General features: G+C 41.2%; 1 protein-coding gene and 1 long non-coding RNA gene across 2 annotated transcripts in view; one reads left to right on the top strand and one right to left on the bottom strand.

Annotated features, from left to right (window-relative positions):
- Window positions 1-22,033, top strand: part of REPS2 (RALBP1 associated Eps domain containing 2) — a 75,539-nt gene extending 53,506 nt beyond the window's left edge. The window contains exons 17-20 of the mRNA XM_083439432.1: window positions 11,035-11,118; window positions 13,390-13,535; window positions 16,066-16,171; window positions 17,318-22,033. Of these exons, the coding sequence (XP_083295558.1) occupies window positions 11,035-11,118; window positions 13,390-13,535; window positions 16,066-16,171; window positions 17,318-17,386 (405 nt within the window). The 3' untranslated portion in view covers window positions 17,387-22,033. The remainder of the gene's footprint in view (window positions 1-11,034; window positions 11,119-13,389; window positions 13,536-16,065; window positions 16,172-17,317) is intronic.
- On the bottom strand, window positions 108-26,633 carry LOC310677119. The gene is made up of 3 exons (XR_014510935.1): window positions 26,188-26,633; window positions 25,671-25,755; window positions 108-1,078 (listed from the first exon to the last, which is right to left on the bottom strand). It is a non-coding gene; the product is annotated as an uncharacterized lncRNA (long non-coding RNA).
- Window positions 26,634-27,726: the final 1,093 nt, after the last annotated feature.

Raw genomic sequence — 27,726 nt, 5'->3', positions numbered from 1 at the left:
GGCCATTGCGCTGTACCTCTCTTCAGTTCGATTACTTGTGGGGAAATACCAAGAACCACTGAGTCCCAGTTTGGGTTCAGATAAGTTGGTTTGTTTATGTATATAGACATAATGTTCATAATGGTGGTCAATATGTAAAATGGTTTTGTAGCTTGAAGTGCTAAGTATAAATGTTACAGAATGGCGGGATGGTTAATTATTGCAAGATTATGCACAGGCTACCCAAATTCACCTTCATGCACCAACAGCTTATATAACAAGCACTTTTAGGAGTTGTTTGTTTTTGTTTTCCAATGTATTTCTTATCAATAAAAGATTGGTCTGGCACGAGCATATTTTTATTCTGAAAGTGTGGCCCAGAGAAAAAAGTTTGAGAACCACTGCTCTGTAGAGAAACTTGGAGAACATTACACTGGTTTCGCTCTTTGAGGTTCCTTCCTAACGTGAAGAAAACAACCAACATGGAAAAGAGGCAGGGGAATGGGGAAGAGGAGACAAAGGAAGAGATCTAGCTAGGGCAATCCACTCCTGTTAAGGCACCACAAAGTCAAACAAACCTGAGCAAAAGTATGGAGCGGCCCCAAACCCCAGTGGCTTCTTGGGGCAACATAGCCAAAGACTTGACTGCCTGAGGCAAAGGGGCACCTGAGACAGAAGGCAATTAGGTTGAGGCTGAGGCCGGACAGAAGGAATACTCCAATGTAAGAGAGAGATTTGCTGACTCACCACCGTTTCAACAACCACAAGTTTCCCACCTCAGACTGATTGGGCAATCCTAGGTAACAAAGAAGAAGACAGGCAAGAGTAAACTGATAAGGATAGTGACATCTCTGCGCAACATGAACCATTTATCTATGGAAAGGCAAGATTCGGATGTCCCTAAGGTCCCTCTCCCTGAAGTGTATGGGTCTAGCCCATAGTTTTATTGGAGCTGCTTATGTCCAGGGTTTAAATTTGTATCCCAGTGAGTAGTGTGGAGTCTGAGCAGAGTTGATGGAGTATGGGCTTCAGTTGCATCTCTGGTACATTCAGGTGGAATAAATCTAACGTATGCTAGAGATCTTGAAACTTCAGAGTACTGCAAAAGAAGGGGGGGAATATACACATATATTATAGCCTTGTAATATTTGCCATTTAATTAAGGAAGTGGTTTATTTTTGCTACCCAAAGTACTCACATCGCTCTGCTTTATTCATCATCTGCCCACAACAGTTCTGACATTATGTCATGTAGAATAGGAAATCATTCTTCTTTTAAAACCCACAGGGGGTATAGATTCTGGTGCTATGAAAAGGGTTTATATGGCCTTCAAAGGAAAAGGAAAGTGTTCATATATTGGCAAGGCATTACTGCAAAGGTCAAATTGTAGCCTCACATTTATTTTTTCTTACAAAAGGGCTACATGAGGGCTTTTGTGCTGCAGAGGATATATATGCACAGCATTCTCACTCTCTTGCGTGCACACACGAGAAAACCTTTTGAAAAAGTACTATATCTGCACAAATATGAATTGTGTATTGGGTGTCAGTAATGATGTCAGAGATGGCGTTTGTGGTGTGTCAAGGAGGATTGCTTTGCAAAGTTATTCATGTCTTAAGCATTTGTTGTGCTAGCAGGAGTCAGGTGTCATCTCTTGGACTGGGGACATTGGTGTGTGTGTGTGAAGCACCACTTATCTAGTGCAGCTGCATTCTGTATTTGTCTGCTATATATACATGCATGTGTGTGTATGAGTATATCTGTAGATAGAGAGAAAGAGAAGGAAGGGAAAGGAAGGCAGGAAAGAGAAAGAAAGAAAGAAAGAAAGAAAGAAAGAAAGAAAGAAAGAAAGAAAGAAAGAGAAAATGAAAATAGTCTATGTATCAAGCTGGAATGGTTGTGTATTGTTTATCGAGAGGGGAAACAGTTGTTTCCTTAACAACTGTTAAACAGTCCAAAGCAGCTAACAACACAAGATAATAAGAAAAAACAGTAATGTTATGTACACCCCAACTTCCCAGAGTGGTGAAAAGTTTGAGGGGCACAGTGCTTAACTGATTTTAGCTACCTTTTTAGGGAGTTCACTTGAAGCTTCTGGTATTTGCAGTAAGTAAGTTTATTTACAAATAAACTGGTTGAGCATAGGTGCAGGGACTGTTTAAATGCTTCAACAGACAGCCCAATCCATTACCCCTTATCTGTGTCCAACAATATATGGATATATAATTAATAACAAAAAAAATATAGTATTATTTTGTATATATCGCCGTCAGTATGCATGGCACCTCACAGAGTGTAAGAGAAGCTTACTTTCCATAACATTTGTGGGCTTGCTCTAGTCAACAGCACATTTGACATTAATTGCAATCATTGCCTTAATGAAATGATAGAAATTGCTATATAGCATTACTTATGCTATCCTCCATCACCTGAGTACAATTCAGTTGGATTTAAAGTGCAAGTCTTGATACCATTTCATTTTATTTATTCTATAAAATAACATAAATACTCAGTGGCATGATAAAATAGGTTTAAAGGCAGAGGAAGCTCTGTGTACTACAGAGCTTGTTGGCTGAATACATGAAATATTTCCTAAGGAATTCTGCTACTGCAAAAAATAATAATAATACTTTTGTTCTGTATTATATGTATTTTTAAAAAACCACCAAAAAAACCACACCAAGGAACCTATTAATACAGCCATAGAAGAGTACACATACCGCCTTCTATCTTACTTTAATCTGGTTTTGTGAAGCTGGAGTATGAAAAATTGGTAATATTTCCATCAAGGTCCTATTCATTGCTTCTAAAAGCGCTGAGCACTCTTGTGATTTATATATGTTACTTCCTTTGCCCTAAACCTTATCACTGACTCTCAGACAGCTTCTTCTTTTTTCTTTTTTTAAAGAGCAGCTTATCAAAATTTGAGGATTGCAGAGTGCTGCAAAAACAGTTGGCTCAGCAAGATTTTGGCAGCTTGTTGCATTTGCATCCCTATAGGTTTTCTTTCTATGCTATCACTTTCAGCTTCTACAACAAGCTGCAAAAAAGAATCTGATGTTTCACTGTGCTAAATAGTAGGTTCACAAATTGAACCGAAAAAGTCTAGCTGCTTCTGAGGAAGAGATGGAAAAACAGATTTAAGGACCTAAAATTAGCAACACTTTAAAGGGAAAATAAACTATTCTTAATGCAATGGTGTGTCCAATTGATACATGAACGCTGACATGTGTGTCATTTTCTGTTTTGGAAGGGGACAGGATGGGCTTACGCATGACAGCTGATGCACGCAATGACCCAGATTGCAACCCCACGTAAATGGGGAGTTGCCTGTATATGCAGAGAAATAGATGATTGCTCAGTTTTCGTGCATGGTGGGTATGGTATACATGGGCTGGTTTTTTTCCCCTTCTTTTATGTTTGTTTAGGAAAAACATGCCTATGTGTGTAGCCATTCTGAAAAATAAAGTCATAGGAAGAAAGTGTACATAAAGAGATGGTCATATGAATCGCTCTTTAGGGTTGTACACAACTAATTCAGTTGTGGGCAGAATTCATTTTGATTCTCTTACGGATTTGCATTACACATGCAAGCTGATTTATGCTGCATACAGACTGGGAAGCCATGCCCAATCATGGTGACCACATAGGTGAATTTAGTTCATTCATAAAGCCGCTCTCAGTGGCAGCAGAACAAGTAAAGCACATTAGAAGTTGAATCTCATGTTCATCTTCATGTGAACATAAATCTATTGTGCTGTGAGCCTGTGTGTTTTTTTTTACCTAGCACAACACAGGTGCATCTACATATTTTCATTTCAGCTGCCAGATAGTGGTGGATAAGAAAGGTGCCAGAGTAACTAGAAAGTTCAGTTAAGTTCATGCTCTCATACATGTGCTCCAGAGTTAACTAAGTTCACGTGTTTCACCTGTAGATGTTTGAAACTGCCAGCTTTTGCCAAGCAAGTGACCTTGTGAGTGTGTGTTTCACTCTTATTGAACTATTGTGACAGTTTCCACTAGGTGGCACTTTAAGGATATGACAACCAGTTAGACTGTCAACCTCATGTTCATACCTGGTTATTTTCTTACTTGAAATAATATTTATATATTTATGTTGCACCAGACCTCTCCATGCAGCTTGAGTGTAGTATAGATTTTGAGTTGAGCATCCCACAATGGAATAGGGTCCTCACAGCCTGGTGCTCCTTGCTACCCCCCCTAAACAGCAACTTGGTTTTTCCTAGGTTGTTCCATGAACTTGATTGCGCATCTCTGGAAAAGGCCCCCACCCCCTTGTAATCAAGGTTGGGAAATGTAAGTCTGTGAAAGGTTTGGCGGGGGTATAAAAAAAAATATATCACTGTGGATATGATTTTAATGCCTGGAGGCTGATACCTTCAATATTAGCCTAGTGATTATGCTGGTCCCTATCAGTCCTTGGATTCTGTGGTAGCACACAGTACTGTACTAGCCCAAAAGGAAAAACCCAAGGTTAATTGTTGTTCCTGTCGTATCTCAATGGCACAGAAAAAGCCAGAAAACAGTAAGAAATGCTGCCTCATCAATTATTTTGATGTCAAAACTGCAAGGAGTCCATAAAAGCTATCATTTAATGTTGGCGCTTGTTTTTCTACTGGCAAGCCCTCCACTCCCTTGCCTGGTGATATATTTATGTTGCTTTTTGTACAGCTTCCTCAGTGTCAGCCAGGATTAAGGTAACGGGGGGGGGGGGGTGACACATCCTCAAGTCTCGTAGCATAACTCTAGTCTCATTTAGAATATGAGATTGAGAAGGAGGGACCTTTAAATGGAGACACTTGAATTTGATGGAGATAGAAAAAATTGAACAATTCACTATGAAATCTCAGGAAATGAGTTGGATGACAGTACTGCTGCCTTATGGGTGGAATATATTTATGGAATAATTGATATTTTACAACTATTCAAATCGTATTTTAATTAGGAGAGCAGTTATAATTTTTCATTCAGCAGCTTATTCAGTTTTATGTAATGAGTGCAGTGACACTTTCAGATGCCCTTTAAATTGCATGTCACACTGTGTTCTTTTCAGGAAACAGTGTTACGTAAGTTCTGAGCGCTTTTTAGAAGTCCCACTGAGGCGAACAACTAGCTGAAAGCAAATAAGATGGACAGATAGGAATGGGGGGAGGAGTGCTAGGTGTGCAGCTGCAAAGTGTTAGCTTGTTAAACTTGGCCAGAATCTGGAGGCAGAAACTAATGCAACTCTGGGGAATATAACTTTTTAGAACCATTTATCCCATTTTCCTTTCTTCTTCTTTTTTAAACCTTTGAGTGAGATAACTTGCCTCCATTGCATTCTCTAACACTATTATTGGTGGTTCTCAGTTAATCAGCCAAACTCAATTCTGTGCTATATGAAAGTTCCAGTGGCACAAAGATTTCTCGCAAAGCGAAATCTGTTTGAGGGATGCAGGGCACACACGGGGGGTGGGTCCCATTGCAGAAGTGGAAATCCTTATGCTGACAGGATGTCGTAATTGAATGCCATCCTTTCATATTTTACGTGTACCATGATTTATCTTTGGGCAGATTCACACTAGGCCAGGGTTAGGCAACCTAAGGCCCAGGAGCCGGACGCGGCCCAATCGCCTTCTCAATCCGGCCTGTGGACGGTCCGGGAATCAGCGTGTTTTTACATGAGTAGAATGTGTCCTTTTATTTAAAATGCATCTCTGGGTTGTTTGTGGGGAATAGGAATTTGTTCATCCCCCCCCCCCAAAAAAAAAATATAGTCCGGCCCCCCACAAGGTCTGAGGGACAGTGGACTGGCCCACAGCTGAAAAAGGTTGCCGACCCCTGCACTAGACATTTAAGGTATGTTAATGGATTTAAAGCACACAACTTCCCCCAAAGAATCCTGGGGCCTGTAGTTTCCCCTTCGCAGAGATATAATTTCTAGCACCCTTAACAGACTACACTTCCCAGATTTATTTGTGCTTTAACTGTGCATTGAATATGCTTTAAATGTACAGTGTTGAGCTGCCCTAAGGATGTATCTGCACTACTACATAACCACAACATGCCGATTATGCATTCAGTTTACACTGCACAATGGATTCATCACTGAATGAACAGCTGACTCACATGTTCTGCATCATGAAGGAATACAGCTGTGATGCCTGTACAATGTTGGTGCAGAGCTGTTACATACTGCTTTGTTTCTCTGTAATCAGATGCATACGGGGCATGTCGGCATGATGCTTTTTTTAATGGAGTTGGTGCACTCATTCTCTGCATCTGATCTTGGTAGTCCACATGTAACAGGACTTTAGCACCCATTACAGTTTGGGAATTTACACACAACACACACAGCAGAATGCATAGCTGGCTTCCTGCTCTTGTTGTTGAAGCTTCCCAGAGAAAATATATTTTATACTTGTTTGGCAAATAATGCAGTTGGGAGTACAGGAAGCTCACAGTAGTAGTAGCATATCTGTATATGTAGCAGCAGCCAAAAAGAAAAAGTAGAAGGGAAACTTAGACACTATGTTCCTTTAACAGATTGTGAAATGGGAGGACGTATCTTAATCCTGTTCTTAAATCATCACAACCTCTGTCAGAACCATCTTATTGTCCAACTTTAATGTGGAACAAACAATGGTTTTATATAATTCTGTGATCCAGAGCTACAGATATATTTAGCATCCGCACTGTTGACTTTTCTCTTTTCCTACCATATTACAAAATTAGGACCATGTCACACAATACTTTTTCTGATGTGAAGACAGTCTCTATGAGGTACTTACTCACACAGCACATAGTTAAATTATGGGATTTGCTGCCAATAAGATATGGTGAGCAGCCACCAGTTTATATGTGTTTGGAAGGAAATTAGACAAGCCAGCAGAGGATGAGGCTATTGATGTCTACCAGTCATGAAGGTTATATATGCATCTTCTAGTAACTAAGGCAGTATGCTTCTGAATGCCAGTTCTGGGGAGAAAACATCAGGAAATTGCTAATTGCTTTCATGTTATCTTGTGGACTTTCCAGAAACACCTGGTTGGCCACTGGGGAACAGGCTGTAGGACTTGATCAGCCTTTGGTCCGATACAGTAGGGTTCTTCTTATGTGGGGAAGACGTTTATCATGGTTCTAATGAATACAGCACTTGGAGTTGGAGTTATATCGGTGCCACCCCCATCACTTCTCCTGTGTTTGATCTTGCTGCAATAGCAGCGGTGCGTTGGTGGTACAAGGGACTCTAGGTATCCCTCTGGAGATTTAGATATACTGATCATGTTCGCACATAGACAGTTGATGCCCTGCAAATGAGTCATGCAGGCTGGTAATATCAACCCCGCCATGTGGGAATCCCTTGCAGAAGACTGCAGTACCTGGAGACGTTCAGGTTGTGTATCCACAGCAGTGACCAGAGGAGGAATGACCACTGGGATGAGCGCAGAGGGGGGGAAAGCAATGGTGCATCTGAAACTGCACATCCAGGCACCTTCATCTGCCCCAGCTGCAACAAAACATGTCTTTCCTGTATCACTCTCTACAGCCACAGCAAGTGCTGTAACTCTCCAACCCCAAAGGTGCACTCCTTCATTGTCTCCTGAAACAGACAGATGCCAACAAGAGGCACACTGTGCTGAGGCTGATGTGAACACCAGAGAGGGCAAGACAATTAAAGGCTGCCAGAAAAGAAGAGCAGGCTTATTGTGTTTCAAATGACATTTTCTTATCTCAGGGTTGTACTGAGAAGACCGAAGAAATAGTGCCACGTAGGTAAACTCTCAACGGGTGCAGTTAACAGTGGATTCTGCCACTTTAGCACAACCAATCCACTTTAAAAAGAAAGAAAGAAAGAAAGAAAGAAAGAAAGAAAGAAAGAAAGAAAGAATATGGACTTTTTGCAGTTTGGAAAGTGTCAGGGAAATGCATTGACAAGTGTGGGATGAAAGAATGAGTAACGAGAAGCCATCTAAACACCCTATAAGGAAATCAGGAAGAATGCAGAGAAATCATCAGCTCACAGTCATCTAACAGCTCAATAATGGCCGGATGTAATCTAACGTGTGGGGACGTGGGTGGCGCTGTGGGTAAAACCTCAGCGCCTAGGACTTGCCGATTGCATGGTCAGCGGTTCGAATCCCCGTGGCGGGGTGCGCTCCCGTCGTTCAGTCCCAGCGCCTGCCAACTAGCAGTTCGAAAGCACCCCCGGGTGCAAGTAGATAAATAGGGACCGCTTACCAGCGGGAAGGTAAACAGCATTCCGTGTGCTGCGCTGGCTCGCCAGATGCAGCTTGTCATGCTGGCCACTTGACCTGGAAGTGTCTGCGGACAGCGCTGGCTCCTGGCCTATAGAGTGAGATGAGCGCACAACCCTAGAGTCTGGCAAGACTGGCCCGTACGGGCAGGGGTACCTTTACCTTTACCTTTAATCTAATGTGTGAGCTTTGTGCAAACAAATCAGAATGAATGTTCAATAAACTGGTCATCTGTAGGGGCAAAATAACTGAGAGTTTGAGGCTGCTCCCTGAATTGTACAGGGAGGGAGCCCAAGCCTTACAATGCTCCGGGAGGCCTTGCTTGGGAGTGCTCAGCTGACAACTCTCTTTGACCTGCCTGCTGATCACAGGCTGTGGCTTCTTTCGATGGAGGGGCAATACAGATTTGCAGCTCCGCCAGCCACAGTAGCTGCTGCTGCTGCTTCCCCTTCCCCAAGGGCTGAATGTCACCCTCCACCCACTCCCCAAATTTGGGGCTACAGATTTGGTGGTGCTGCTGCTGCTTTCTTCATCTCCTCCCCCCCTTAATTTGGTACTGAGCCATCTCATCTGCCAGAGCCCACATACCCAAGGAAGGAGCAAAAGGCTGCATTGATTCCTACTCCTCTTTAGACGGTCTCTCTTTTCATTGATGTTAGAATGGTTAAACACTGCTTTTCTGTAGAAGAAATAAAACAAATCAAATAAAAGAGTACAAAACCTTGTAAACATGGGGAAATTATTACCTAGTTTATTACCTAATGAGCCCCTCATCTCTGGGGTAATTTTTGTGCATGCAGCCTGCATCCCTGACAAGGGTCAGTTTCACCAATCCCTAGGTATGCCTATGTATTTCATGCATCTACAATGTTCTGAATTCTGGATCCTTTGATTTGACTCAAAGATTATGACTCTCTGCATATGCATACACAGGCACACAAACTAAATGTCAGAAGCAAAGTGACTTTTCATCCCAGGTGCTTGGAAAATGTCAGGTTCTTCAGAAAAGTTGGACCAAGCTGGTTTAATTTTGCCTCTGTTTTCAGTTCCATGGCTCAGCCCTGGATGTATATTTTAATTACATTTGTATACCTTGCTAAAGGAGAGTAAGCTTCCATTTTCTGCCAGCAATCTTTTCCCAGCTACTACTGTGTTATAATGAGAGATACAATATAGTCAATGTCACTGGTTTTATTTAATTTTTAACTTTAATACTTATATTCCACATTTCTTCCATCATGGCACCCAAGGTGGTGTACATTGGGGGGGGGGGTTTCCAATAAGGCCTCCCATCTAGGCACTGACCAGAGCCAGATACAGTTGCCTTCAGCAAGTTGGCACCTTCACATGGCAACTTGAATATACAGTGGAACATCGGCTGTCAAATGCTTGGGAAGCCGAACAATTTGGAACCCAAACGCCAACAACCTGGAAGTGAATGCTTCCATTTTTGAACGTGCCTTGGAAGTCAAACGGCTTCTGAGAAGCGTTTCTCCCTTTGTTCAAAGGAATTTGCTGACTGGCAATTGCGCCTCGTTTGTTGAACGTTTCAGAAGTTGAACGGTCTTCTGGAATGGATTACATTCAACAGCTGAGGTTCCACTGTATGCAGTTGGGTCATTTATTGTTGCAGAAGTTAGAAATGCCAAATTTTAGTGTGTGTAAAATAAGTGCAGGCAGATATTACACTACTTATGTACACCAATAAGCCTTTCCAGGAAGCTGTCAGGCTTCATAAACTGTCACTTCATTGATTCGCTAAAACGATGTCTTTGCATAAAGAGGACTATCAAATTGGTTAGCTGGTTTCAGTTTAACTTTGTTTTCATTTGCTACATGATGAATGTTTGTCAGGGGCAGGATCTTAAAAACTAGCTATTTGTTTTAATATAAATAAGACACCATTGTTTCCCCCCTTAGAATGTTCCTCATTACATAATTTGATTATATAATTGTTGTTGTGTGTTAGTGTTGCAATCCTAAAACTCTCTTGGATTAGTTGGAAATAAGTCCCATTGCACAGTTCCATAACGTTGCTTTCCATGTAGCCAATGGGGACCACATGTCAGAAATTAAACTGTTGCTGGAAGTAAAGAAAGTTTTTTTATTGTATTAAGCGGAGGAAACCACATATGTGATCCTTCGCCATGCTCTCGCATATTTAAAATTGCAGTACTAATTTCCTAATCTGGGTTTGTTTTCACCAAGCACTGCTGCTCCTCAGACTCTGTGATCTCTGAAAACTGTTTTATGGTGCATGTTTACTCAGATGTAACTCTCATTATGTTCAGTGGAGCTTGCTACCAGGTAAGGACTGCAGCATTAAAAGGACTGGAGGTTGTGTAGCTGCAGTGCTAGGTGAATCACATCTCTTTTCATTATATGTTAGCAGTATGACTGTGTATACTGCAGTTGGGAGTAGGACTTGTATATTTTGTGGATCCTTGGCTGGGGGCAAGGCGCCTCTGAATCTCTTGTTGGTGGAAAGCAGGCCACCTAGTGTCAGGGATAGGGAGCAGATTTTATTTCACTTGTACTGTAATAATGCTCACAAATGTAGCACACTTTTGTTTTTCTCATTAGAGTGAATGGCAGCCATTAACTTCTGGGGTTCATTCACAGACATCACTGCAGCAGCAGCAGCTGCTAAACCAGCTCCCCAGCCTCTGAAAATCAAAGCCTGCTCCTATTTCTTTTGTTGGTCACACTGGAGTGTGACTAAGTGTTGAAAACTAGTTTTGATTGGTGGGTGGCTGCTAGCAATTTTGCTGTTATGGTGTCTTGTCTATTGTTACAGATGGAACAAGAATCTCAGATTGAAATGCATTTGCCAATGAACAGGTCCTCATCACAAGTTGAAGAAGGCAGCCCAGCAAAAAAGGTAAGGTCAAGGCATATAGTTTTCTCTTTTCGTTTCAAACCCATAAAGGTGATAAATAGTTCCACATACTGACTTCTCCTGAAGATCAGGACACTAAGAAATAGCACTAGCATCACTGTTCCAAAAGGAGCAATCTATTGTGGCACCCCATGAGTGCAACTTGTATATTTTTCCTACCACAGACAAACTGATAGAGTCCTTTTTATATGTAAAGTTCATGCTTTGCACACAGAAGGTTACTGGATACCATGGTTCTTTGGGAGAAAACATGGTTGTGGTGGTCCGCAGTGCCTCCATGAAAACAAGCTATGGATTGTTTTCATTTCCCAGGAGGCAAAAGGTGTAAGCTGAATGGAGACAAGCCTTTTTTTGGTTCCCTTGAGCCCCACACTCTGCATTTCTTAAGCGAGGCATCTTGGGTTCTTCTCAAAGTAATGGAAAAACATGAGCAACTTAAAAGAGGGAACATGCAGCTGTGTGGTCCTTCACATTCCTAGCTAAATCTGAAACACAGATAAGAGAAATGGAATGTGACAAAGGTAGTCAGGATAAGGACATAGGGGAGTGAGGCTGTAAGGCTGGAGCAATGTAGCCCAGGAAGAATCCCATGAAAACTGAAGCAAGTTGGAACAGTACTGGTGAGAGAGGGACTGATGAGAGCTGAACACTGAGGTTCCTATGGTTCTGTTTCTTAAAGGGAGGGGTTTACTAGAACCAAGGGAAGGGGGCTCTAAGGAAAGGGGGGTTAACTGGAGTACTAAGTTATTCAGACTTTCCCACCACGTATTTTGGAAACTGGCCGAACACTAGCTTCCTGACTGTTGGTGCTGAGTGAAGGTGGAGGCAGGGACCGGAAGAGGAGAAGGAAGAAAGGAAGATTCAGACTGGGATCATAGTTCTTGCTTTATTGATTGCTTCAGAAAAGTGGGTGACAGGTAGCAATAAATTCACACAACAGCATAAATACATGCATAGAGGAAAAGGAAGTGATGTGTAGCCTGAGACCATTCATATTTCAAGTAGTATCCTTATAGGTGCTATAACAATATCAAGGCACCTTCCTTGTAGCAACGGCAATAGGTAAGAGTTATCTGAAGAAATAACAATGTTCTCTCAGGTATATAAGTGCATCCAGTGCTTGAAAAATGAGGTATCCTTGCGACAAAAGCGGCAGAGAATTGCACTTGGAGTACATACAGAAAATTGGCAACCAATGCAGACTGACCATATAAAAACCTGATCAGCTGAAAATATGCAGTGTTATACTGTAAGCTGTATTCCCCCCCCCCTCCAGCTCTAAGTCTGTTTTAGTTGTCAATGCATGGGCTACTGTATATACTGTCAATGCATATACTGTATACTGTATCGGTTTACACTATATACCGATATAGAAAATACAGTAGTTAAAATTCAACCTACAAAGTTAGGTTTTTATGTCATCAACTATGTTTCCATTGAATGTGTTCATTTATGGGTTCATAATGCAAATTTTCCTTTCCATGCATTCTACCACCACTCTTTTAAATCTCTTAGTGACTACTTCTGATGTAATTTTCCAGTTTGCATTTGGAATATTGTCTCAGTCCAAAATAAACTGATTTAGAAGAATCTTCATTGTGGTGGTCCTACTGAAATAAACAAAAATTAAGAGCATAATTATGATGTTAGGCAACCCTTATTCTTAGCAATGGATTTGCCCAGGAAACTTCTATGTATTATGGAAAGTTGTTTATCTGTTTGCTATAGCTTGGACAACTCTTTAAGATATTGTAGCCAGATTTTACATGCTGGTTTCTGAGATCAAGAAGCAGGATGGGTTGTTGTTGTTGTTGTTTGTGTGTGTGTATTATGGCTACAATTAGGTGCCATTTTGAATCTAGCTGGCAGACTGAAATTTTTAGAACTGCACCAATTGCAGCTAAATTTTGCACAATGGTTCCGGAAACCAAGGAGCAAACTTTCATCTATGTTTAGATAAAGTTTGGATGCCATTTTGAATCAACATAGCGAATGGAACCTCTCAAGCTGCACTGATTTTTTGGTTTCTTTTAATTCCTGAGGAACTCCAGGTATGAAGATACTAGTTCCTAAGAGATGATGCCTTAACAGAGATAAATTAAAGTGGTCTAGGGAATGAGGATAGACAGAGCCAAAGTAAACAATATCTTTTGGGTCTGAAAAAAATTGTTAATGAGATTCTGATGGCTGTGTTGTTTTCCTAATGAATCATCAATAGTTATTTTAATCCTTGCTCTCTTTTTCCCCCCACAGGAGGTGTTGCTTACTCAACCACCATCAAAACCGATTCGCAGGAAATTCCGGCCTGAAAGCCAGACGCTAGAGAACCAGGAACTTTCTCCCACGAAAAGTGTAGCCCCTTCCTTGCCTGCCATCAAATCCCACCATACAATCCCAAAGTAAAAAGGCTGACTTTTATGAGAAATTGGGGAGAGGGCTTTGTGGCAACATGGAGGGATATAAAGCATTCTAAAAAAAAAAGGAATGTGGAAAAAGTGCAAGTGAGCTGCACTTCCTTCTACTATCTTCCAGATGTGAAGTTTGAAAATAATTTTGTTTGGGCAATTCACAACCACCAGATGCTGACACAGCTTATGCAACTCACTTGTTTTTTCTTAGTACTTAGAGCATGCAGACTCGCTGAAAAAGACATCTAGCCTTCTGAAATACTCTTCTGTGGATTAGGGGTGGGCAGGGGCTGGAATCTGGAAAAGGACAGTTAATCTATGGAGAGATGTAGGCGGAAAATCCTGGTGTACGGCAAGAGACTGAATAGATGAACTTTGATACCTGTTCTAGTGTTCTGGCTCCATGATTTTGAGCGCTGTTGAAGCGTGTTTTGGAATCAGTACAATGAAGGAATAACTACCTGGCCATTGAATCCATGCATCCAATTTTTATTTTTTTTGAAAAAGTTTTCTAATCCCATATAGTACCTGAAAAATGGTGGTATAAAGTCACACCCTTCTGAAGTATGCATTTCTGGCAAGTAATGTGGAAGGCTGGGACTCTTCCTAAGAGTTTTTAAGTGATCTGAAAGTATTAGTGTTGTTTGTAGAGCCTAATTGACTCTTTCAAAACAGATGCATTTGCTGCTGGCATAACAAATTAGTCCTATTTTGAGAACAGTAAATGACTGAAGTTTACTTATCAGTCAAATAAGCATATTTTTGTTTTCCTCAGCTAGAGTGTTGAAGGATGTGGCGGAGGGCAGTGAAGAAACAGGGGAAAGACTTTCTGGAAAAATCATTGGGATTCTCTTCCAAAGATCAAATTGTCACCTCTCTTTTTAGAGAGTGGGAAAGCTAACTCCACTTTTTTCACATGGACTTTGTGCTGTTTTTAAAACAATGTATCTGCCTTTGATCACGTTGTCATTTAAGAGCTGCTAACACCTTGCAGAAAATCATAAAAGGCTTCTCTCAGGAACAATTCTGCTTATCTAGCCTATATTTCCCCCATTTTTCCAGTTTCTTGGTTTTCTCTCAAGATGAAAATTGCTAACATATTCACTTAAAAAAAAGTAGAACAGAAGGATGTACAAAATCTAAAGACTCATACTGGAAATTCTGTTTTACCTTGTAACATCATAACTTTGGTCTCTTGCATGCTACAAAGAAGCAGGGGAGTACAAATGAGTTTTATTTATGCTTTTACTACTGCTTTGTAACATGCAAACTACCTCTATCGCTCAGGTGGGAAAAAACCCATGAAAGTATTAACTAATAAAGGGGGGCAGCAAATATATTGGTATGCAAATGTTCTTAATAAGGTTTCCATAGGGGAAATACTAGTAGGTGCAGATATGCTAGTAAAACAGAAACAAAAAACTTGCTTTTTAAAAATCAAAGATAATATCAGTAGTCATGATGGCTATTTATTTCTGGTGAACACGAGTAGCAGAGGACTTCAAATAGATTATTGTACTTTGAAAAGTTGGGTCCTACAAACGTCTAATAAGATGCTTCTAGTAAGAGTTGTTCAATGGTGGAACGGACTCCCTCGGGAGGTTGTGGACTCTCCTTCCTTGGAGGTTTTTAAGCAGAGGTTGGATGACCACCTGTCATGGATGCTTTAGTTGAGATTCCTGCATTGCAGGAGGTTGAACTAGATTCTTTGATCTAACTGGCAGCTGTGGGGATAGAGTGCTGGACCAGATGGACCTTTGATCTGATCCAACAGGGCTCTTCTTACATTTTAAAATACATTTCTCATTCTTTATACTAAACAGAAAAACGCATTTATGACTGTTTGTACTGAAAGTTAAACACAGGTGCTGTCTTTAAACCTATTAAGGTGAGTTTCCCCCTTAATATATAGGGGACAGCTGTGTTGATCCATAAAAGCATGCCATTGTCCATGTCAGGTCATGTAGTAGGAGGGCAACTGTCCATGAAGTTGGCAATGTTAGACTGGAGATCCCTCCATTTGAGTTGATCTCAGTTCAGTGGTATATAGGGAAATAGGCTTTAATGAGGAAATTGAGCCAGGTTAACATAGTAAATGAATTCTGGCCTACAGATAGAGATAGGGCTATTAAAATGCCTGGATAGCCAGTTGGTTACAGCATGGTGCTGATAACGTCAAGGTTGCGGGTTCGATCCCCGTATGTTACTGCTGCATATCCTTGCATTGCAGTGGGTTTTACTAGATGATCCTCAGGGTCCCTTCCAACTCTACAATTCTCTACAATTTCTTCCTTCCATTTCTGATTTCCACAAGATCAGGATCTCTTATTGAATGTCCTGATTTCATAAATATTTATTTCTGCATAGCAACTCTCTTTTGTAAATGCATTTCCTCCCCCCCACCCCATTTTGATTTTAATTAGTCTCAAGTGTAAGTATCATAATGCATCCCTTTTTACCAAACAGCAGGAAGGCCCTGCGATACATTTTCTGAACGTGGTTTGTCTTTACTCTCTGGCAGGCAGTCTTCAAAACAGAAGAAAGCTATTCAGACAGCTATCCGTAAAAATAAAGAAGCGAACGTGGTCCTAGCTCGGTTGAACAGTGAACTCCAGCAACAGCTGAAGGTAAGGAGCACACTTCAAGTAGGGATCTATGTTTAGACGTGGCATGAAGCTCTCTGAAGCCTATGTCATATGCCTCTGTCTACACTGTTAAATACAGGAAGCAAACCAAAGTGTGTGCACCTTGCGGAGGCAAATGCCCTCTCTCCCATCTTGAAATATGAGAGCAGCAGGATCACTTTCACTCTAAGCAGTGGGGGCTGCGAGTTAGACCCAAAAGCGCCCTTTCACAAATGGAAGGAGCTTGGATTCAGCAGAAGCTAAAGTACAGATTTTAGCCAATCCCTCCACCATTCCCCTGCAGCCCCATGCTGCTCCAGGGTTCTCCCTCAACCATCTTGATCATGTTTTTAGGGGACTGCAGAGGGAAAGGGAAGCCAGTATCACAGACCGCCCCATTTGTGAGTAGAAATCTGCTGTAGAACTCTGGAGCCAGCTTTCTCCTCCCCACCCATCCCACCTTCTTTGTAATCTTGGAACAGAAAAGATAATTCTGGCTTTTCTGCCAAGTGGTGACAAAATGTTCTCAGTTAGGTGCTTGGCCTAATATATTCCAGCCAGTGAATTTTATATTTGTATGAGTTGAAAGAAAAAAGATTCAAATTAATAGTGGTTAGTAAAATAAGGCAAGTGATTGACTAATTGGATGTCTCTCATAGCCATTGCTCCAAGATTGCTTGTGTAGAGGTGGCCCCTTGAACTTGTTACAGCTGACTGCAGTCACTAGTATTATAACAGAGTTCGGAATAATGTTGGGCAAATCAGCTGATGAGAGCTAGCCTAATGTTTGTGGCATCTCAAATAAGCCATCTTCTGGAAGCTTTGTGTACTTTAATACACTGTTGTGTTTAATTCCTTAAGCGCCTAGATTTAAACTGACTGAGGATTCCAGGCCCTGCAGTCAGGGCATAGAGGAATGTCAGTGGGACATCTAGGCAATACTGCTGCACCCAAGCCACTAATTGAGTGTAAAGTCTGTAGTGTTGTAACATCAGTTTACTTGGGCGTGAGTGCTATAAGTATATTAATTATGGAGTGATTGCAAAAGTGCATCATAAGACGAGATTGTTTTTATGCATTTATGCCTTTAAGGGCTATATTCTGATTGTTGTTTGTTTGTTTGTTTGTTTGTTTGTTTGCATGATCTAGGAAGTTCACAAAGAACGAACTGCACTGGAAACTCAGCTGGAGCAGCTCCGACCTGTCAGTGTCTTATGAAATTCTGTAACAGAATTTTTGCTTCAAGTACCTTTAACCGCACAATATTTTGGCAGAAGCTTTTTTCACTAAGGCAACATCATTTGGAAAAAGTGCCTGCCATATTTCTTTTGCATTTCTTGCACCAGTTTACCTTGCAGATGAAGAAGGTACACAATCTGAATGTCAAACCTTATGCCTATGAAATTGAACTTGTTTTCCCACCGACCCTTCAAGAATGCCTCAGTCAAATTCCATCTCTCTCTTACTGTTAACACTTATTTATTCCAATAATTCTTGATTTATATGCATTGGGGTGGGAGATTTAAATAGTATATATGTCTGGAAAATTTGCTTATATTTACCTTCATCCTGGATTATCACTTTTTACATATCTGTGATCTTTAAAGTCTTTCTAGTTTTAGAATAAATGAAAGCAGCATCTACGAAGCTCTGTATTCCTTATGTACACTATCTGTTTATTTTTTAAAAATCAACTTTGTGATTACTGACCATTTCTGGATGCAACACTAGTGTGCTTTTGCAACCCACTGTGGTTTTGCAACTCACACACATCTTCTACAAACTACCATTGGGTGTTGACTCCCTGCCTGTTTCCTGAAGCCTGCATCTCAGCCGCTCTGCAGTAGTTGCTTGGAGTTTGTGCACCGGTCCCAAGATATCTGTTATCTGTGTTGCTGTTTTCAAAATTCTGAACCATGGCTGAATCACACTGTGTACTTCTCCACTACAATCTGCAGTTTGGCTCCTGAGTCAGTCTAAAATGAAAGTCTGTGTTCCCCATTCACTATAATGGGGAATCTAAAAACAGGTAAAATGTTTCCCTTTTGGACAGAGTGGATTAAGTTTATAGGCACAGAAGTGCTTCCAGAGTGAATTAGGCCTGCCAAATTGCAGACAAATTCCAGGTGCTTTTTGTGGGGAAGTAAAAAGAATGTACTTTTCTCCATAACCCCAGGGGATCTTGTCTTTTTCTTACCTTAAAATAATTAAGAGGTTGCCAAATGGTGCATATACTAGCATGTACGTTTAAAAAAACCTTCGCAGCTTCACATCAGCCTTTATCCTGACGACTGTTTGTGACCTCCAATAGGCTTTATAGGCCTCCCAGTAGACCTGCACAGGTCTCTAATATACTTTACAATGTTGAGCCTAGAATGCTGCTTGCAGAGTTCTAAAGAGCTCTGGGTTGTTGATTTTGTTCTTATTAAAGCAGAGCAAAGTACACTTAAAAAAAACCCTAAGATGAAATGTTTTACTTTTTTTTTTAAATAAAAAAATAATACCCAATGCTGTGCTTTGCAGACAACATTTTCCTTGACGCAGGGGCCATTTTCAACCCCTTCACTTCTTGCAAAGCCCTTGGACTGAGAGAAGCATAGAGATATACAGGAAAAGATAGAGTTGTACTGGCACAGAAACAAAGAGGCTCTGTGGCTTTGTTGGTGCCCTGATCAAACTGACGGGGTGGGAATTACACCATGCTTTGACTTAGGGAGTAGAGGAGTCCCCCACATCATCCCAATTTGCCTTTTTATTTGGCCCCCAAAAAGAGCAGTGCATACCCCAGTAGTTGCCATTGGTCCAAACCTGGTGTTGAAGGAATGGAGGTATGTTCCCCGACTGGGAATCTTTGCAGCTACTCCAATCATTTCAACAGCATTGGTGGGTACTGTATTGCCCTCAGACTATGTGGCACTGTGGGTTATATAACTCCCTGTAGTGTTAGTTCATGGGGTTTGGTGTGTGTGGTCTGCCTGAACTGACTTGTGGGTGCCTTGGCACTAGTATCTATGTGAGTTTTTCTTACTGCTGCAGCATGAAACCCACATGTCTTGGAATGGCTAAGTACAAGGAATGTACCATAGTTCATACAGGGCAGACTTACTCACAGTTGTATGCTATGCAAGGCCGAGACATGCTGGAGCAATGGTATGTCAGCACAATAGGATTTGTGAACTGTGCCTCATGTCTGTTCATATTACACTTTTTGTATTTAACTTATTATCAAGTGATGAAAAAAATTAAATGCAAAATTTAGAGATTCGTTGCTTTTGGCAATTAGATGTTTTTGCTTATTTCTTAACTTGTTCTGCTTATTATATCTTAGCAGTGGGCAATATCCATTGGCTAACTGTATGTGTCTTGGTAAAATTCCACTTATTTGCTTTTTTTGGTAGAATTATATTTGTTTTGTATTCTGGTGAGTTGATGTTATCAATGAATTTCACATATCTGTTTCTCCTCCATTTCGGATAAATGGATCTTGTTTCCTTATGGCAATTATTGTTTTGGTCGTCTATCCTACTCAGTTAATACACTTCACTCCAAGGAAGTCCTGTTAACCTAGTAAGACTCTTTGGCAGTATACATTCATAAGCATATATAATCTTGTCCAGACTGAATTCTAATAGAAAGTATTCCTTGAATTGCATTCTAGAATTGCACTGGCAACGGGGAGAGTGATCTTTTGGGGGAAGCTGCAGGTAGGGAAATATTTTTACCCCTGTACATTTATGTAACTTCATTTTCCTCCCTTAAGTTTCATGTTTCTGAAAGTCATCCCTTAACATAACACACTCACTGTATCATCTACAAGATGTGATTATGTCCTCTAGCTTGGATCTCTTTAAAAGAGGATTTGATAAATTCCTGGAGCAGAGGACTATCAACAGCTATTAGGCCATTGCACCAATGTGGAGCCTCTCCTGACAGTGTGGCAGAGAGCACCAGTTATTTGGGTGCAAAATAAAAGGAGAGGACCACTGCGTTGAGGCCTTTTTGTGGGCTTCGCACAGACCTACCTGGTTACTATTAAAAATAGGATATGGAATTATATGGCCTGTTGCTGTGATCTGGTAGGGCTCTTCCTGCATTATATGACCCACACCATTCACAATATTCCATAGCCTTGCAAAGTAAGCATAATGTCAGGCGACAGAAAACCCTGCCCACCAGGGTGGCCCTCCCAGATGATGTTGTACTGCATCATCACTAAACCATTGGCCATGCTAGCTGAAAGGGGCAAGGGCAGCCAGCGCAGATTCTCTATCCCAGAACTAGACAGACAAGAATATGCTCCAATACATCGTGCTCTGGTTTTCATAAAACAAAATTCTTCATGTATACCACTTAGAAACTTTGGTGATTAAGTAGTATATAAATAACTTAAATGAATAGTAAAAATATTAGTCATTTCTACAGATTCTCAGCTGTAGCTCAGTGACAGAGCACATGCAGTTTATGCAAAATGCCCCGTGCTCAATTCCTGGCATCTCCGTGTGCAACTAAAACTTTGGAGATCTGCTGCCAGTTTAGAGAGAAACGAGCTTGATGGTCTGACTTAGTATTAAGAAGCTGCCTATAAACGTTTTAGCGTATGCTGACAGATTTCAGGCTAGTTTGCTAGCTTCTCCACCCTTCTATTTTGATATTGAAGTATGCTATGCAGCATGACAATAGAACTTTAAAGACTGGGTTATAATGGCTTCTCAGCTGTACAGTGTGTACACATTAAAGGAAAATAATTTACTTGCAGTTTACTTTAAAATTTAAAATAGCTGCACAATATGAATGCCATCAATGCAAACATACTTAAAGTTAACAAGAAATAAAACATCTTTGCTAGTATTTATAAAACATTGGTTGAAACAGGGATCCTTACGTATAAAAGAATCAAACCGTTAGTTTCTTAACTAAATGGTAATCCTCTGCAAAATGATAGTACCAGTGAGAAAATTAGGTTGGAAGCCACCCCTTCCATTTTTGGTGGTAATCAGCTACTGTCATCTCATTAGGTACTCTTATTGGGAGATTATTTCAGGTATTCTACTCAATTGCTAGAGTGAACAGCTGGATAAAAAAATGGAAGTTGTTGCCTGGTTTTAATATTAAATTAGATTCTAATGGCAAGTATTTTACAGTGTAACTTTTATGACGCCTTAAACATTCCCATGATTGCATAACCTATCTGTATAAGATCCAGAATATACATCCTTCAGATGTTAATGGTAGAACCTTAATAATCACATTACTCCAAAACGGACTCTCATCAGTCTGTTTACCTTCAGTAGGAAGATTATTCTATAAAAGTATAAACAGTGTTTGAGGAAGAATTGCGCCAGATTAGTTCAGTGTGAACTCTCCTTGCTCTTATAGCTTTGTTGCCACTGTAAACAAATTAAATCTGGGAAATGCACAATACAGCAATTAATCTCTATATTGGACTGTTCTGGAGTCAGTGTTGATCCACATTAGCATGAAGAAAGTATGAAATATTTTTTTCTGGCTATTGAGTTTGTTCTTGAGGAGTGAGTATTTTGTAGACCATGGAAGAAGTTTTGTTTTAAAAAAACCTGCTACTCCATTCTTGAATAGCCTCAGGAAGGGAGTAATACTGCCAAATCTTTATAGTTTTTTGCACACACGTGCACACATTCAGAAATAAATATTTTGTGTGATAAACATCTGATGAGGAAAGACTGATAATGAGCCTGTGTATTCTATGAAATAAGAGATAATTTATTTTGTTAGAACATTGTTACCCAAGTGACTAAGATGGGAAGAAATTATATATTTGAAGTTTTCCTTGTTCTATTATTTTGTTGATACTGTGTTAATAAAATTATGTGATATGTTTTGCTCCTCTACTGACTTTTTGACTTTCAAAGTATTACTGGGAACATAAGATGTTTTCTTCATGTTGCTGTATGTTAGCATATACGCAATCGAAAATATATGGTCTTCACAACTGCAGAAGTATAAGGCAGTAAACCTGTAGTTTATATACTATGCATGTGAAATATTTTGGAGGCCAGAACATACAAACTTGGTGTAACGTTTAAAATTAAAATGTTTATTATTAAGTACCATAGCACATAAGCAGGGCAAATGCAATTTCCTTGACCTAGTGAATTCAATCAACTTATGAAAAGTAGCGTAATATTTCCTTTCCTGCCTTCTGCACTCAGACCACACACAAGGATACATATAGTACTGCTTGTTTATTTAAACATTTAAAACATACTTTCATATAAAATATTGCAATGCAGTATACAGGCTAAAAGCACAGGATTACAATAAACACAACAAAACACATCAGTAAAAGCTGGTTGGCAAAGAATCTCAGGTTCAAAAGGCCTGTCTGAATAATACAGAAGATGTCTGCAAGTGAATATGGATGAGTCCTACTGAGCCTCTATTGGCAAGGAGTTCCGAAGGGCAAGGCCTTCTACACTAGACCCTGGTAAATGATTATAGTGTGACTCTCTGAGATAAGCACCTAATCTGCCAAGTAATTAACATAATCTCAACGAAAACGGTCTGATTAATAAAGCATTACTTGGATAATGTTCAGGGGCAAAGCACTCAGCTGTGAAGAGGCAGTCTCCTGGGAAGGGTTAGGCTACGTCAGCCAATGGCAAATTATCCTGTGAGACACCTTGCCAGGTTTGCCTAAATGCACCATGTCCTAAGTGTTTTGCATGCTCCTGGTTCACTTATTTAAACTCCAGAAATTGAGGATCAGTTCCTAGGTTGCTTTTTCCTGACCTTTGCCTTAGGTTTCAAAGCTGAAAGTCTCCCAAAGATCCTGAAAGGTTAACCTGAGTTGTGAATGAGTTTCTGAGCTACAAACATCTAGTTAAAATGTGCTTAGAGGCTGACAAAAACCAGCCTTTTCGTAGATTATCAAGCCTACTAAATTACTTCTTCATCCAAAGAAGTGGCGGGGGGGGGGAGGAACAGTGGTCAGAAAAAACTTGCAAAATAGCAGCATGTAGTGTATAATGCATATAAGTGCATCCTATATGTTGAGGGCTTACAGGTGAAAATGCAGCTTTTTCTCTGTCATCTATACTTATGAGAAAATTGGAGAGCACAAAAATGATAAGATACAGTCTTCATGTTTCCTAGGTAGACAGGCAAACAATGCTTCCCTTGATTCCCCCACTTCTTGCACACATAACTAGCACCCCCCCCCCCAATTAAATTGCACCTCCAACTCCGAGATGTAGAAAGAGGCCAGCAACTTAATATTCTAATTATTTCGTACCAGATTTGTTTTAAACAATCAGGCATTTCATTGTGTTTGCCATAGGTTTAAGGTGTGGTTACTTGGCAGTACCTGCCTTGCCTGGTACAGAGCCTTCATTGTTTACCGTAAATTCCTTTCTCCTTTTTTGTTACTCTTATGATAACAACACGCACAGGACCTCTGCTGTGTCTGATATCCATAATCTCTGATTTGCCTTGGAGGAGCCTAGTCACTTACATTAAAACAGTGGCTTCCAGTTTCATCGGCTGCCTGGTAATTTATATCCTCTCTATGGGGCATCTTGGGTTGTTTTTGTCTTTTGGTGGAGGCATTCTTGTTTTACATTATAGTAGCAATTCTCATGGTCCATTCTGGGAACTTTCCACAACCTCCCCAAACTGGATTTAGACACCAGAACCAAACTACACCAGCAGCACAATCCCTTAAGGCTTGTCATTTTCAGTGGGATTTACCCCCAGATTGCATATAGGATTGCGGTCCCAAGTCCCTGTTAGGTCTTTGAAAAGGCAGAATCACTGCCTGAGTTGTAACTCCCTGCTAGTGATTTGAAGTACATGCATGCTTGCACATGTGGGGCCTACTGTTGGTCCCCCCCCCCCCCTTTTTGGCTGTGTCTTGTCTACAAACATGCCCAAATATTTTCCCACTAAGCAAAATGTTGGAGGGGTTGGCAGGGCTGTTCTGCTCCCGGCCAACCCGCTATGGCTCTGTCTGGTGTGGATTTCGGAGCCCAAGGGGGTCCAAAAGATGCCAAAGAGTGAACAGCAGATAAATGCAGAGGGGTGAAGAGAGAGAGAGAGAAAACCAGCAGGAACAGCAGACCTCTAAAGCAGCCTTTCTCAAATTGGGTCCCCAAACTACAGCTCCCATCGTCCCTAGCTATCAAGACCAGTGGTCAGGGATGATGGGAGTTGTAGTCCAACAACATCTGGGGACCCAAATTTGAGAAAGGCTGCTCTAAAGTGCTGCAACCTGCTGCCCTCATTTCCCCAGAAATGCCTCTGACTTGACAGACTCATTGAATGTTACATGTGCATAACTGTACCGAATGTACAGTATTTGTGTACACAGGTAGAAAGGACTATACACTGGTTGAATGTAATGTATGAACACCCCTAATATTAACCATTTCATGGTTGTCTTGAACAGCTCCTTCTGCACTGAACAGAAACCTATGCAGTGATAAAAAATATCCCTGGCATTAAGCTGCTCAGTTTGATCTGTTTTCCAACAGATGTTCACACAGAGCTGCCATGTTTAGAGGGCTTTAGCCAGGTAAGATCCAGTGCTCTCTCCCTGGATGCTTTCCTTCTGTGCTTTATTAGTTTTTATTGCCAAATATAATTTGGTAGATTTATTTCCATCTTTCTTGCGTCATGAAGTATATGTGGGGCTGCCAAGTGATTTCTTGTCCAGACCCTAACCAGGCACAGACCTGTTTTGCTTCAGCAAAATGGATGAATTGTTCCTCTCCATTTCAGTTTTGTCCTAGTCTGCAGTTTGTGTTTCATACCGGTACTTGCTTCTCTGATGCATTGGCAGGTTTCGCTGAAGAAATGCCCTTCCTTCCCTTCTATTCCCCAGGATCATCAAGATGAAAAGCACGAGGTGCAGTATAAAACTCAACAGGCCAAATCCTCAGCAGGGATTATGGGATTTAACAACTGTTAAAGAGTGCCGTTCCTACAGTGACACTGGAAGCAAATTTTGTAAAACTAATTACTCGTATTCTGATCCCATTCTGTCACCTCTCACCAAGCTGGTTTTATTAGTTAGCTTCACGGAAATGCGTAGAAGTTACTCACCCTCAGTATTTCACAGTAGGACTCAAAGGCTTGTGGGGTGTAAGAGGAGTGTGGAGGTGAACCAGGATTTTGGGCAAGGGCTGTGTGTGGAATGGGACCTAATGAAGAAAGTGCTTAGTAAGTGATAATACCTTCTTGGGTGACAAGGCTTGTCTGAGCTTTTCTGTGCAAACTATCTTCCCACGCTAATCCAGAGTAATGTTGTTCATACAGGGCCACCCCTACCAATGAAGTAACCACCGCAGGTGACACATGCTGGGAGGTGGGGTGGAAGCAACAATCACACACACCCCTGGCTATCCTTCCTAAGGACCTCCTCTAGTCATGCTATGAGATCTGTCTTAGCCCCCCTGAACTAGTCTGCTGTTTTGGGTGCTGTAGAAGGCACTATCCCATCACCAGTGTTGAAGTGAGATACAATTACCAGTTGGCAGCGGTGCAGGGAGATCTTGTCCTTCCCATCAGGCAGCAAAATGTTGGGCCAGACTTGAGTTGGTGCTACATTCCTTCTATGGACAAGAGGAAGCAAAAGAAGAGGCAAAGCTTTGAAATGGCACGGGTGAAAAAAGGAGTGGGATCTAATTGGTGCCCTCGTAGAAGGTGTTTTGATCCACCTGACACTTCCACTCATGGAAGGCTGATGATTTCTCCCTGCAGACACCTACACTGTTCAGGAAGAATCTTCAACTCTCTGGAGCCCCCCTCTTTTTTTTGCAAGAGTTTAAGGGAGAATCTGTTGAAATAGCAACTGTTAGATGCCACCCACTGTCTTACTAAATAATAATCCTAACGAAACCATAAGTGCCCAGAGCAACCTTCCTCTCATCCTATGAACTATGCCTTCCATGCCAACCCCAGAATTCCTCCCCTTTAGAAGTCTCCTAACCCAGAACTCCCATGTTTTTAGCTGTTATGCAACAAACGTAATTCAGAATGAGAACCTTTTCCCATTGCTATGTTGCTCTGCTGAGAAAAGCTCTACCCATCGAATTGCAAGCTGTCCTGCAGGATCCTTGCTGGAATCTTCGTGAGCTAACAGGAAAGATTGTCCTAACCATTTTGGGAAAAGGATTCACAGAGTGGCTTAGCCAAAGGCACCGAGTCAAGATCAACAACCTGACTGCAATGAACTCGCAGCACTGCGGTGGCAATTGTGATGCAATGGTGAGGCATGTGGCAGCATAATAAAACCCAAGTGGGCAAGGGAGCCCTATGATATATCAGCCAGCTGATGGCTTGTGAATGCGACTTTCCACTTCATTTGCTAGTTCTGTGCTGCTTGTTTCCTTTGTGGCTAGAAGGGGAGGCAAAGAACTACAAATACAGCCTTGGGGGAATGGCTTTCAGACTAGCTCATAATCAAGTCCAGGTTGATTGCACAACAAAATAAATTTCCTTGGCAGTTCGCGGGCCATTCCCTGGGTTTTTCTCATGCAGGCTGCACTATCCGATATTTCCTCTCTTGTCTCAGGTTTAACAAACGTTTCTCCACGTTCCCCCCATGTTTTTGAACTTTTATATAACTTTGGTAAGTAGATTCTGCAATTCCTATCTGCACCTGTTTCTTGGACGAGGCCATGACTCCGTTAGAAAAACAGTTACATCCCAGCACAGATCAAACAAACTTCGAGCGCGCTGGCCGAGACGCAGCATTTTTCCTATGCTTGACTGTGGAAAAGAAGTCATGCGAATATACCCAGGAGGTACAACCTGTACAACAGCCAAAGAGGGAAAGTATTATATGAAAGGGAGTTCAAAACATTGTTCATAGCATCACCCCTGCCTTCTGCTATGCCTATGCAGAGCCAGAGGGCCATATAACTCTTGACTATCTTCAAAGACAGAAGCAAGGGACTCAGAAAGCCCTCCTAGCTCAGCTGCTGTTGTTTGCAGGAGCCTTTCTGAATTGGAAGGTGCTATTTCACACCCTGCAATGGAGGGAGATTAGCGAAAGTGCTAATCTGACAAGAGTTTCATCTAGTTAATGGTGATAATGATAACATACCTAATATGTGTAACATACAATCAGAGTATTCAAAGCCCTTCAGATCAATTATTATTTTCCACTGTGATGTTATCTTATTATTCCTATTTTACAAATTGGGAAGCTGAAACTGACAGAAAGAGTGGCTTGCCTTAAAACCACCTAGTGAGTTCATTGCAGAGGTGAGATTCAAACTGGGGACTTTTGCATTGATAGTTTAAAGCGGACACACACACACCACGCAGTCTGACAATCCTAGGAACTGTAATGGGGGAAAACAGCACCAGTTGAATTTCGGCCTGTCAAGCAGCAGTTGTAGGCACAAGCTCTTTGAAATACAAAAAAACAGTGGTAGCTCTATTTCTTATCCTATTTAATCCTCACAGCCAGCCAATTAAGGAGGGTTAACCAAATAAATGGTTTGTGGATCCTTTTCTTGGAAGGCTTGGTCTGTCTCTCACAGTTCAAGAGCCGAGAGTTTCAGGGCTGGGCTTCA

The sequence above is a fragment of the Podarcis tiliguerta genome (assembly GCF_965153285.1).
Source record: "Podarcis tiliguerta genome assembly, chromosome: 4".
In the NCBI taxonomy this organism is placed as follows: Eukaryota; Metazoa; Chordata; class Lepidosauria; order Squamata; family Lacertidae; genus Podarcis; species Podarcis tiliguerta.
The sequence above is the reverse complement of the archived record's forward strand: the minus strand, read 5'-3'. Positions and strand labels throughout refer to the sequence as shown.